The sequence below is a fragment of the Protopterus annectens genome, chromosome 4.part0 (genome assembly GCF_019279795.1).
Source record: "Protopterus annectens isolate FY-2018-M chromosome 4.part0, PAN1.0, whole genome shotgun sequence".
NCBI lineage: Eukaryota > Metazoa > Chordata > Ceratodontiformes > Protopteridae > Protopterus > Protopterus annectens.
In genome coordinates, this window is record NC_056733.1 from 709,560,131 (window position 1) to 709,573,986 (window position 13,856).

At 38.5% G+C, this 13,856-nt stretch overlaps 2 protein-coding genes across 3 annotated transcripts in view; one reads left to right on the forward strand and one right to left on the reverse strand.

Annotated features, from left to right (window-relative positions):
• CHCHD10 (coiled-coil-helix-coiled-coil-helix domain containing 10) overlaps window positions 1-9,071 on the forward strand; it is a 43,774-nt gene extending 34,703 nt beyond the window's left edge. Inside the window, exon 4 of the mRNA XM_044068690.1 lies at window positions 8,790-9,071. Coding sequence (XP_043924625.1) covers window positions 8,790-8,809 — 20 coding nt within the window. The 3' untranslated portion in view covers window positions 8,810-9,071. The remainder of the gene's footprint in view (window positions 1-8,789) is intronic.
• A 1,626-nt stretch (window positions 9,072-10,697) lies between these two features.
• Window positions 10,698-13,856, reverse strand: part of CCHR4.PART0H22orf15 (chromosome chr4.part0 C22orf15 homolog) — a 136,077-nt gene continuing 132,918 nt past the window's right edge. For both annotated transcript variants that reach the window (XM_044068687.1, XM_044068688.1), the window contains one exon: window positions 10,698-11,152. In XM_044068687.1, the coding sequence (XP_043924622.1) occupies window positions 10,971-11,152 (182 nt within the window). In that variant the 3' untranslated portion in view covers window positions 10,698-10,970. The remainder of the gene's footprint in view (window positions 11,153-13,856) is intronic.

Below are 13,856 nucleotides of genomic sequence, written 5' to 3' on the forward strand. Positions count from 1 at the left end.
GTCGAAGTTCTGTTAACTTCAAACACCTAATGGTCAAACCATTATGTTCGAAGTTACAGAACTTTGAGTATGCAAAAAAAAAAAAAAAATAATTACACAACGGACAAAACAATAACTAGTAAGCAGAGGGGCAAGCCCCCCCTGCACTCCCCCCACTACTTAAATATACCAACTCTGAGATCACACTACATTGAAGTGAATGGAAACCTCTGCTTACAGAGATTTCCATTCAAACGCTTGAACTTTTACAAATTCGAACGTATGGTCTCAACCATATGTGGTTCGAACTTGTAAAAGTTCGACTGTGTGATAGGAACCTTTCTCTTCATTTAGGTGAAGAGGCCTTCTGCAACATTACATTGGAAATTTAATCTTTGTTGCAGAAATTACTAAATGTAAAAAATAAAAAGGGCATGGAACAATTATAGTTTTGTAGATGAAGAACTGAATAAAAAACACGATTTTGTACAGTTTGGAACTGATGTTATAGAACACGAAGAATTAAACAAATGTTTACTTAAATATTGTGACATAATTGAAAATATTAAGAAAACAGAATGGTGTTTGGGAAATGGATGTTGTGTTAAAGGTAAATCAGGATGTTTTGCAACATTTTACCTAGTGTGATGTATGTGGAAGTGTTAGAGGTAATTTTAAAGGAAATGGTGTATTTTTGTGGGAGCATGGAATATTTAATTCAAGACTATAACAAGGTTAAGTGCAGCTAATGTGGAGAAATGGGTTATACAAAAGTTAAATATAAAAGGAATGCAGGGAGAGTGGGGAAGAAGACTGCTTGGTTTGACTGTTCACCCCCCCCCAAAAAAAAAAATGTAATAGTAAAAGAGGAAAATGTAGAACTTATTGAAAAAGTGAATGATGTAATTATAGAACAAATATGGGTGGATGAGAAGGAGCATGTAAAAATGAGCATCTGACTGAAGAAGGTGAGGCTAATTTTGTCAAGAAAGTGATAAGAATATAGGCTTTTAGGAGGTTGAAATTAAGACATGTAGCATGTTTGGGCAACTTAAGTGAAGAATCAGATCAGGAAGAAGGGGAAGTGGAGGAAGTGGTCAGACCAAAGGGATCTATATTAGAACATCAAAGTTTCAAAACTTTGAATGTTCTAATATCGAAACCTATTGAGCGAAAGCTGAAAACATCGAACATAAAGAACAGCGAATTTTTTCCTAGGGAAAAAATTTGCTGTTCCAAAACACATACACACAACACAAGCACACCAAACAAGCAGCAATCCACACACATACACCTAAAATATTATACCTAACCCTACACTAAACTATTCACACACCACTAACTATCCACTTACTGTAACCCAAACCCTAACCCTAAGGTCCGTCACTATCGCAAACTCACCTCACCCGTGCCCTAACCCTAACTCACCTACTCCGCCCTAACCCTCACGTCCACACAGTCACACACTTACCTGACCCTCGCCCTAATCCTCATGTCCACACAATCGCACACATACCTAACCTGCGCCCTAACCCTAACTCACCTAACCTGCCCTAACCCACACGTCCATACAATCGCACACATACCTAACCCGCACCCTAACCCTAACCCACACTCAATCGCACACTTACCTGAACCCAACCAGTAAGTTTCCACCACAGTGCTAAAAATACTGAAGCAACAGAAACGGACAACCAAATTCTTTCCCTAGGAAAACATTTGGTTTTCTGTTGCTTCGATATTTTCAGCTTTCGCTGAATAGGGTTCGATATTAGAACATTCAAAGTTTTGAAACTTCGATGTTCTAATATAGACCCAAACCAAAGAATAAAATTACCATAGGATAAAGGGTATGAGTAAAGTTAAAAAAGGGAAAATAATAATGTTAGAGCGGTCTTGATTAATGCCAACAGTCTTTTGTAAGTAAGTACAGAATTATCAGTATTGGAATGGATTGTAGGCTTATGTGCTAGACCTTCAACAGATCCTGGAAACTAGCGACCCATTAGTCTGACTAGCCTTATTTGCAAAGGCATGGAGTGAATTATCGTAGAAAGTATCGACAAGGACATATGAGACCTCAAGTTTCTCGCTCCATCCCAGTTTGGCTTTGTCAGTGGAAGGTCCTGCTTAATGAGTTTGGTAGATTTCGTTGAAATGGTTTCTAAGGCAGTGGATTAGGGGAAAACTTTGCTTGCTGCCTACCCTGATCTGGCTTAGGCATTTGATACAATACCCCATTCTGGCCATTGTCAACTAACTTACAGAACTAGGTATAAACCCGTTTATAACATGCTGGCTCACTGATAGTACTCATGAGGTTATAATAGGTGAAGCTACCTTCACAAAGATGTTGGTCATCAGTGGAGTCCCCCAGGACTTTGTGCTAGGCCCACTGCTCTTTGGCTTCCACTTTTTGGATGTCAAAGACAATGTCAAAGGTCTCTAGCTAACCCAAGTTTGCAGATGATTGCAAATTGGGAGCAGTCATTGAAGTCGCCCAAGATGAGCACACCCTACAGGAAGGTCTAATACAGACAAAAGCTTGGTGCCAAAGCCATGGCTTATAACACACTACCAAGAAATTCATTATAGTATGTTTTGGGAAGTCTACCACCCTGGGTAACTTTTTCATCTGTAAAACACTCTTAAATGTTGATTCAGTAGTCAGAGATCTGGGAACTCGTATAGATGGCACCATAGCCTTCGACCAGCATGTGTCCAAGGTAGTAAAAATCCTTCTGTGTTGCTCATTGTATAAGCAAGGGCATGGCATCGAGGTCTAGAAAGGTCATCATACCACTTTACTTGGCCCTAATCAGGCCCATCATAGAGTATAGGGTCTGTATTAGAACATCAAGGTTTTACTACATCGAATGTTCTAATATTGAACCATTTCAATCAAAACACCACAACATCGAACACTCAGAACAGCAATTTTTTTCCTAGGGAAAAATTTGCTGTTCCAACAAACATACACACAACACAAGCACACCAAAATACACACACATACACATCACAAAACCCTACACTAAACCCAGCCCTAAGGTCCGTAACTACCACACACTCACCTTACCCACTCCCTAACCCTAAAGTCCCTATCGCACACTCACCTTACCCGCTCCCTAACCCTAAGATCCCTATCGCACACTCACCTTCCTTCACACACTTGCCTTAACCCGGTCCGTAACCTTCGCTGCACAGTCGAGGAAATAGCGAAGCTGCAGAAACGGCCCATCGAATACTTTCCCTAGGAAAGTATTTGATATTCTGCAGCTTCGCTATTTTCAGCATTCAATGCAAAGGGTTCGATATTAGAACATTCGAAGTAGTACTACTTCGATGTACTAATATAGACCCTAGAGTATAATGCCCCTTTTGATATGTACCTGACCAGACACATGCAGCAATTGGAATGTCCACAAAGGTTCCTTACAAAAAGAATACAGGAAGTAAACACAATGTCCTACACTGGTCGCCCCGCAAAGCCCTGTCTGTTTACTATGTATCATACAGACTTTTGAGAGGTGATCTTTGCCTGGCATGCAAAGCATCCCTGGACTCTGTTTTGATGAATCTTTTTCGCATCCACAAAACAAACCGCATCAGAACTACTAAATGAATTCACATTCTCTGGAACAGGCTCCCCATCCATGTGCAGTAGAGCTCCCTATCCCTATCCTTATTTAAGCGCAACTTGGACCAGTGGATGGGTAATCGGGAATTCACCCTGGTCTGCCTTCTGTCTCGCTGAACAGAGGCAGTCCATAAATCACCCCCTAAAAATGACATACAAGTCAAATTTGTGGGTTACATTTGGCTTGCATGGTGAGGTTTGTAACAGCCCTAGTGGTTGTTGCTTAGTATACACCTATGTACTTATAAACCCTTTGTCTTGTAAACAGATACTATATCTCAAAGACAGCAAGCTGTAAAATCATGGAGAGACAATATTGTATGGAATTCAGGAAGTAAACAAAGTTCAGGAGTGGCATTTTTGTTTTAACAATTCAATGTAAAAAGTAGTAGAACAGGGTAAACGCCCACTCCAAACAGCAAATAAAATTATAAAAACGTAGCAAAGGGTGAGGGCGAAGCACAGCTTTAAAAGGTAGCTAGATAAAATGTCACCAATGTATTTCATCAACCTCAAAACGACACAGCTTCTCCAAGAAAGGAACTCCCAAGGTATAAAATCCATTTTCTTTATTACAGACAGGTACCAGAGTTAGCGCTTTCACCTTGCGGTTTCTTCAGACTCAATACAAAGTACATATCAATGAGTCAAATAGCCTTTTCATCCTTATAAAGGGAATTTCCTCTGCTCCCCGATATTTATAGACTCATTGATATGTACTTTGTATTGAGTCTGAAGAAACCGCAAGGTGAAAGCGCTAACTCTGGTACCTGTCTGTAATAAAGAAAACGGATTTTATACCTTGGGAGTTCCTTTCTTGGAGAAGCTGTGTCGTTTTGAGGTTGATGAAATACATTGGTGACATTTTATCTAGCTACCTTTTAAAGCTGTGCTTCGCCCTCACCCTTTGCTACGTTTTTGTTTTAACAATGTTTAGGGGTGACATTTTTAATGATAGAGAAAAATATTGAACATTCACATTGTTTACACTAGACAAATAACTGGTAGATATATGGGAAAACAATGTATTTTGACTAATAGGGGTTTATTCATGTTCTGATGTTAAGGAAATGGAAGAGCAATCTAGAAAAAAATACTTTCTGTTATGGTTAACACAAGCATTATTATAATAGGAGATTTTAACTGTGATTTGAGGATTAATTAAAAAAGTGAATTATATGATGTTAAATTGCAGGAAGTAATAAAGGATGGTGATTTGATTTCTGAAAACAGAGAAACTATTTTTTGATATCTCAACATCTTACTGAAAAAATAGTGGTATTATAGTCTCTGGGTTTTCGGATCATTTGTGTGTTTGGATTGAAATGGCAGAAGATGATATAAAACAAAGAAAATATATAAAAAGACTGTCAGGAAAGATGTTGCAGTCAGATATAATGAATCAGGAAATTGGATAGTTTTAGAAGGAACAATATATTATGAGATCTTTTTTTTAAGTCCTGGACAAAGTGGTGGGTTATATTTAAGAAAAAGTACAGAAATATATGTCTGTACGTGGGAAATAAAAGGTATGAAATGATGAGTGAAAGTATTTTCTGTAAAGAAAAGGAGATTTATGAGAAAAATAAAAAGAAAGTTGAAGAATTACTGTATAAACAAAAATATTTTATTAGGGGAAAGAAAGAAAGAAGTGGTATCTTCATTCTTGCAAAAACTGATAAAATATGACGTGCGATAAGGGAATTGAAAGAGGAGAAAGGGGAAATAAAATACAATCAAAAAGATATGTATATCATGAAAGTATATATTGAGGTTTGTAGTGAAAGCACTGCTGAAGGTGCATGGGGTATGAAGAATTTTTCTGTTGAACTAATTGAAAGTTTGCAAAGTAAGATGACTGTAGAGGAATTAGATGGCATGATTAAAATATTAATAGAGGGTTCGTCTCTGGGGAAAGATTGCATAGTTATGATGTATATAAAAATTACTGAGCAGCAGGGTGTTTTGTTGAAATGTTGAATGAATGGTTTGAGAATGGGGTGCAATAAAAAGTATAAGGTTTATGTGGACAAAAGGAGCAAAAAATTATATAAAAATCAAAGCTAATTTCATTGAATTACAGACTATGAAATATTAATGAAAATATTACAAATGAAGTTTGAGAAGGTTACTATATGAAGTAATGTTATCTAATATGTATCGACTAAAAGGAAAGCAAAGTCATGAATTTTTAATTGGGTTAAGGAGGTAGATGACATACTGTACTGCGGGAGTGGTAACAAATTAATGGTACAGTAAGTAAGCGAGGCATTCTGTTATACGCACCATAAATGTTGATGGGAAGTTTTGATACTATATAGGCTTAAAGGAAAAACAACATGTTTATTAAACATGGCATATAACCATAACGGGGTTAGAGTAATGGTGAATGGATGGTTCACTGAGCAGGTGCATGAGAGGCTTCCCAGTGAGCAGTTTATTATTTTGTTTAGTGCTGAATGCTGTTCCTTGTGTTATGTGTTGATATATTGGGGTGAGCGTATAGATAAGGGAATTGCGTTGAGAGTCCATATTTTTTCATCATATGCTGATGTTATAGTTATTGCAAGAAATGGGAGTTGGAGGGAAAAATGGTGATATTATTGAATGATGCCATAAAAATAGGATTACAGTTAAATAAAGGCAAAAGTAAGGATTTAGATGATATAACTAAAACTGAAAATATTTGCTTTTCTGATCAAAATTTTAATTACTTCTAGTAGCATTTGGTAAAGTGGAAGAAGTAAAACAGTGGGAGGCAGGTGACAGAAAAAAATAAATAAAAGAAAAGAAAAGAAATAAGTGCTTTCTGGAAAACATCTAGGGTCTCGTTTAGTAAGAAAGTGTATTTGATTAATTCCATTATTTTAGGTAGGTTAGGTTATATAGAAAGTGTGTGTATATGTCCAAGTGAAAAGAAACAGAAATAAAGCAATTGGTGTTTAGTGTGAAGACTGAATCCAGTAAAAAGAGTTATTCTGTTCCTGAAAGAAAAAAAAGGGAGGGTTAGGGTTAATGCACACAATCGTCTTTATAATATCTGTGCACGTATACCGTGCAAGAAGGTGAAAGATAGAAGAAGATAGCTTGGTAACATTTGTGAAGCTAATTGTGAGGTATTTTGTGATAAAGTGAAAGTAGGAAAAGAGAAAAAAGTTAATGAATGAGGAAGTTAATTCCAGAAATATTATAAAAAATGTATACAGAAGAATTGCAAAAACATAGTAAATAAGAGAATAAGGTTGTGTGTAATATTATACTAATCATTGGGAAGGCTTGGGAAAATCGGTAGTTGAGGCTGTAAGGAAAAGGAGGTCAAGATTTGCATGTGTTAAGATGTATCAGTATTTTTTTATGGTGACTGTTGATTAATTAATAAATTACCTGAAAAGGGGAGCGTGTTATGAGTGATAGGCTGTTTATGTAGCAGGAGACGGGATTGGGTATGTAAAAAAAATATAAGAATAAGCATAAATAAAGTACCGAATGTAAACATGAATATGATTTTGTATGGATACTGTGGGAAAGGCCATGTTATGTAGGAAAGAATTGATAAATTGAATGTTTTGGAAGGTATGGGAAATCTGGAACACAAAATTACGAGAAGTTTTGCTGAATAAAAGATGAACTCTTGTGGGCATTTTGGAAAGGATAAGATTCCGGTTGTGGAAAAAATGGTGATCGGGTAATGTCATCCTCAGGAATGCAGCACCCCCCCTTATGCAATTGGCTTAATGGTTAAGGTGTTTACCTTCCAGACACAAAGTACAGTGTTTGATTCTCACCTTTGGGAAACATAGCTAGGCTTAAAAATACCTCCTGGGGTTGTTAGCCTGAAAATTACCTATGAACCTATAATCAGTCTTTGGATGTCGGTACTGGAAAAGTAAACAAAATACGTGGTTTGGAAATAGAACCCACAGCCTCCTGCATCAAGGATGAGTGTGCTGCCTGTTGAGCTACTAAAACTGCTTAGTTGAATTCACAAAGTACATGCATTTGTCTTTGGACTGGTAGTTGAAAGCATAAGGTGACTATTTCAGAGATTTAGTGCATGCCTCCTAAAATTATAATTAGGAAATGAGTAAAGAACGACCCACCTGCAGTAAAATATTTTTATTGATTTACATTAATGTCTTACTGTGACATTTCTTATAAAAACATAAAACATTGTAGGCTGTTCCACAGCCTCAACTGATATAGTTTGCCTTTGTTATCAACAGTGACTTCTGATTATAAAATTGTAGTTGTTTGATATTTACTTTAAAAGTGGGCTTTATTTGCGGTATTCTTGATTTTTTGCAGATATACAGGAAATTTTCAAGAAACATGTAATTTTTTTATGGTTTTGCACACTGTAAGCACCCAGGTTAGGATTTGATTGGAAAAACTGTTACAGATGAAAGTGTTCTGTCAGTTCAGGTAGCAGCGAGGTTGACCTGCTCATACTACTTTGTACTATAGATAAGGTAAAGGAAGTGGAAGTAGTTGCCAGTTACATGTGCATGGTAGTTTGAGACAAGGGTGTTGCAAGAGAATTTTAATTGTATACTTGTGTGTTGTTATTGCTACCTCCCAACCTTCTTGGCAGTTAAAAATGTGCCAGCTTACCCCCCAGCACTTACATGTTTGCACTACTTTCCCTGTATAACCATTAAGTATATGTTTTATCAGTATATGTAACTCTTATTGGATGCATTAATTTAGACAGTTATGGACACAGTATGGCCTAAAAAAACACAGTTTCTCTAAGTAATGTCTATAAAATTGTACTCCAGAGTACAAACAGTATATCTTGCTACACCCTCAGTTTGAGATAAACACAGGGAGAGAAATAATCAGAAAAGGTGTGGATTGAAAACTTTTTGGTAGTTGCAGAGGGGGGTGGTGGCAGGGGCTGTATTCTGACTTAAAGGAGAATTAAGCTGAGGAATGCAGAATTGAACTGTTCATGAAAAATCATATCAACGAGCGCTGTACTTTTCTTTCACCAAAAAAGGAAAAAAAAACAGTGTTTGATGTGAATTACAGTTAAATTACTGCTTTGTTGTTTTGATATTGCAGGTGAAGTGTCAAGACACTTGGTTCCAGTGAGGCTGGACCTATTCTTGTTACCCAAGTCTAGGTTTCCTTTGTAACAAATGTCTTTATTTTTCTGTTTTCATTTTAAAAGGTCTCGCTACCCTTCCATGAAGTGATCTGTTCTTGGGATGCGATGGCTTAGAGAGCTAACAGTCAGATGTATGGGAGAAGTATGGACCCAGATGCACTTTCAATTTAGTCTGTGTGGCAGAGACCTACAAGATTGAATCCAGACATTTCACACTCTTCATACATTCTTCACTTCTCATACCTGCTTAATAAACACTAGTCGTAAACATTGTGGACAGTTTCCAGCTTCATGTTTAGATATATTTAATTTGGGGTATATAATAAAATAGTTTTATTCTGTCAACTGTGTGCCTTATTTTCAGTTTATTTTAAATCACTCCTTACTTATGCATTTTCATACAAGTACATAAATTTTACCATTATGCTTTGCAAAGAACTTCAGCTGTAAAATACATTTCGTCTGTAAAGGAAATATTTAAGTTGTGTTTGTTTTTTGAATCTGTATAGTTGAGCAGTAGCATTTATTTTGTGGTGCTCTTCAACATAATTCTTATCCTGAGGACTGGCGCTGCTGGTAGCAGTAACTTTTTCTCCACTTTCTGGGCACTTTAAAGAATCTAAATGAAAAGCAAGTCTGCACAGTGCTGCATAAACAGGCCATCTGCATCAAGAACTGTGTGTCACATACACACATGGTGGGGACACTTAGGAGGAGCAAGCTATCCTATGTAGCACAGAGGTTGGGAGAAGAACAGGAATGTTAGATTTTTTTCAGAACTCTTCAATGGGGTGATGAGTCACTTATGCTGATGGATTTCCACAGCTGTTAACAGATGGGTGTATGAGACTATGAGACACCTGGATTCTCTCTCTCTCTAGTGTTATTTTTTATGTAGTTCTGTCTGAGGGTACAGATGTACAATCAGTGCAGAGCAAACTTCACAGTATCTCCTTGCTGTCAGGTTCAAACTAGTGTTAAACATTTTGGATAATAATACTGTTCTACTAATTGCAGTTTTACCTTTGTCTGATCTAGGTTTAGCACTGTCCCTGTGAGTACCATTTCCTCAACTGCTCTGATTTGCTTTCCAGCATCTTTTCATATTGCTCATCCATTCTGGGGATTTGTGCCAAGTTCCAGAGCATCTGTTAAAACCTATCTGATCCTGGATGTATGCCTGTAAGGGTGTATGTTCAGGGCAGGGTCCTAGGGGAACATTACATTACAGACTGCTGGTGTTCTTTGTGGAGGCGTGAAACCATGGCAAACCCTTTTATGCTGTAATCTGATCGGCCAATGCCTCATATTTTCAATTTTGCCTTCTTACCATGCTCTGTTATTTCAAGCTTCTGTTAGGAGCTGAGCATGCTAAGTAATGTGCCCCTCCCTCTAGGTCTGTAGAGGTAGCTGTCGCCGCAGATGCATTGCCATTCTCTCCTTTAGCAGAAAACTCCTGCATCTGTAGTTAGCTCATCCTTAACTCATTCCAATAACAAGTAGCAAAGCTGGTAGAAGACCTTGAGACAAGTGGTTTCCAGGACAGTGTCCTGCACAAATGCTCTACCTTTTAATCACTCCTGCATTGCAAGTGCCACAAGTAATGACATCAGCTGGTCACATGCATACGGAATAGGATATAAGTGCTACAGAGAAGGTCTATAACCTCTTGCCCTACCTGGGAAAGGAACAAATATTGTGACATTATTTGATTACTAAATATGTAAAAAAAAAAAAAAGCTGTCATCCTCACAATCACTGCTATTCATTTCTACTTGTTTCATAAATGCATATCCTTTCATTCAATTATGACTTTAAAGGATGTCATAAGGGAAAAAAAGCTTCTTAGCAGTCTGTGGTGATTTGTACCCTTGGAAGAAAGAAAAATCTGTTGGAAAATTTTATACAACTTGGAATTGGTCTTTGGTGTCCTTTTCAGGATGAGTTGCAAGTAAAACTGTGCAGTGCAAGCAATTTCATTCTCCATTTTATTTTCATTACATAAGCTTGTGTAGAGTGCTAGGCAGTCTGTTTATGTTGTCCTAATAGTGTTCTGTTACATGTTGGTGATTCATGTAATTTAGCAGTTCAAAACTGGTGATGTATTCACTTTAGGAAGGGTTAGACAGCAGAGTACATTGTTTTTGTGCATCAGTGCCCCGTATGGAACATGATCCAGACTGTTTGTTTATTCCTATATGTTATTGATTATTTTAGAATTCTGTGAAAATATTAGTCAGATCTTCAGGAAGGTTTGGGGGTGGTATTGGGAGCTGTCTTTTTCCCTGCAGTGATTGTCTTCTGTCTGGCAGATGGTGCTGTAGACATTTCCTTGACTGGTGATGCTTTCTTGGTCACTGAGATTTTCCGTTGCCTCTCTTTGTCTTTCTCCTTCACCTGTGGATTTGAAAGTTTCTGCAGACGATCTGTGGATCAAGTTGAAAATAAAAAGGTATACATTAGTTAAAGTACTTTTCTCCTACTTGTAAGTAGTTTGAATTAGATTGCATTACAAGTGCTCTGCATCTTGCATTCTTTTTTATATAATATACATTTTTCTTTGTAAAGTATACACACTCAAGACACTTGGTTGGCTGAGACAGTAAATATATTAATTTTCTGCCTGTAGTTTTCAGCTGGATCAGGACAGGACTAAATACGAAAAGTTCTTAACTATGGAGACTAAGAATGCTTCCAGTTTTACATCCATCAAGTGAAGACTCCTGTGATCCTACTCTGATGGACCTCTTGCATAATCCCAAAACAAATGGCATCAGAATGACCTGATCTAGGGACCTAAATCTCACCTGCAACTTGAATAGGACGTGCTAGAACAGCAGGTATATGTCTCAGAGACTGACCTTTCTCTGGTACAGGCTTTCCATCCATGTCAAGCAGAATTCTTCTATAACCCAGTTGAAGTGCAACTGGATGAGTGGATGGGGAATTGAAAAGTTACCCCAGGTCTAGCACCTGGCGTCTCTAATGGGTAGTGACAGACTATAAACGCTTGACCACTTATGCCCAAGTCTACATTTACCTTGTAAAACAACCCTAGAATATCAACTGGGCAAATACATTTAGAAAGCAAAGCTTGGCTTCAAAAATACCCCTCAGGGCCTAGTACCCATCTTTGAACCAATGCTTGTGCAACACTATTATGTGTAGGGTTGGCCTGATAGTGCTATTAATTGTGTATGTATGTGAGCTGGGTGTATTACATAGTTGCTTCATATCCATTTTGGTGAAGTAGTGGATGAAGACCCTATTTCGGATGGATTACCATCCCCTCCCCTCAAAGTGAATGAATGACTCATAACATTGTACAAGTGCCAAGTGAATTTGTGGTGAGCACAAACTGAAGTACTGTACTAGGACAGGAAGAAAAGATTTCTATAGATGAATTTACACACATGCAGGGCCAAAATAATCAGAGCCAACTCCGGTACTGTCAGTTGTCCTAAAAGTTTACAGTCTTGCAGTGTAGATACTGACTCTAGGAAGAATGATCCTTTCCCTTTCTGTATAATCAGTGTCTTGGGAGGGTGATAAACTGACCATCTGAATTCTAATGTAGACAGATTGTGGAGTATGGGCAGCAAGGAAGAGCTGATTAGGTACTGGTACTTAACAAAATAAGTATCGCTTCTGTACTAATGCACTGGCTTTTGTATGTTCTTGTTGAGATTTCACACCAGTCTATAAAAAGTTTGAGTTCCATTTGTGTCTTGTAAATTATGTTTTCATTCTCTTTTTATCTGTGGCTTAAGACATTTGTGTTATTCCATTATGTATTTATCTAAAACTGCATGGGGCATACGCTTTGATTCGTTAACATTTACCTCACTGGTGGGGTGGCAGGTTTCATAAATCATAGTTGTAAATCTGATTCCATTTAGACTAGTATATCCAGTAACATATAAGGGCCTGCATGTGTGTAACTTCATCCTGGTTGTATAGCCAACCATCCACCCTCAACCCCTTTTTCCCATTTTGCACATGGGGTTGGGGTTTCACTTGCAACAGTGACAATCATCTTGAGCCAAGGTCTAAACCACCAGGTGGCTAGTGGCCTTTCACTTTTCTTTTGTTCCTCCTTTTTTTGTCCGTGAAATGTAAGAAGTAACCTTTCCTCCTTTTCCTCCTTTTTGAGTAGCCTACCTTTTTCTGTACCAGGCAGATGTTCATTCCTTCCCAAGCCAATGCACTGGGGGAGCATACAGGGCCCTTCCCATGCCAGTGCACTGCAGGAGCATGCTGGGCCTTTCCCCTGCCAGAGCACTGCGGGAGAATGCTGGGCCCTTCCTGTGCCAGAGCACTGCTGGAGCACGGTGGGCCCTTCCAGTGCCAGAGCAGTGCGGTAGCACTGTGGACCCTTCCCCTGCCAAAGCACTGCGGGAGCATGGTGGCCCCTTTCATACGATTCATATGAATTTCATAGCAATTAAGTTATGTGACCATTTATGCCTTGTTAGTACCCACCCTTAGGATGTACCCCTTTCTGTAGGAGGGCTGGGGAAATCAAGCATGGGTGAATTTATGGGGGACCATCTAATCAACTAGGTCATATTTAAAGGATGATAGTGAATTACACTGGTTAATCATCAGGAGCTGTTTGTTCCAGAGGTGGGGGAGATACTGTGTGATGAATCTATTAGTGAAGATTTAGGTCCCTGGTTCTGGTATTTGTAGAACTATTAGACCTGGGGAGATGCATGAGATCTAGGACAGCTGAGTCTTTAATGGCATGGTAGGGCAAGGCATAGATCTCCCCTCAAAAATCTATAAGGTACTGAATAAAGGAAAGTACAGTTGTGTACACTTACCATAAATGCAGATGTTTGAGTGTACTATGTTCTTCATGTTTCACTGTTGCAGTCATCACGTTTGGGTTGATTCCCAAAGCTGAGGAAAAGGGTGGAGGCAATCAAAGAGACTAGGGGCTGGCTAGGATGTCCTGCAAGACTGCAGTGGCAAAGCCTGCCCTGGATTAGGAGAAGATAGGCAGGTGGTAATGCTTGGTGAAGGTGTGAATAGATGTCCATGTGGCAGCATCCAGGATGTCACTGGTGGGGACTCCTCTGAGGAAAGCTGCCGAGGTGGAGGCTGCTCTGATGCATGAATTCTCCT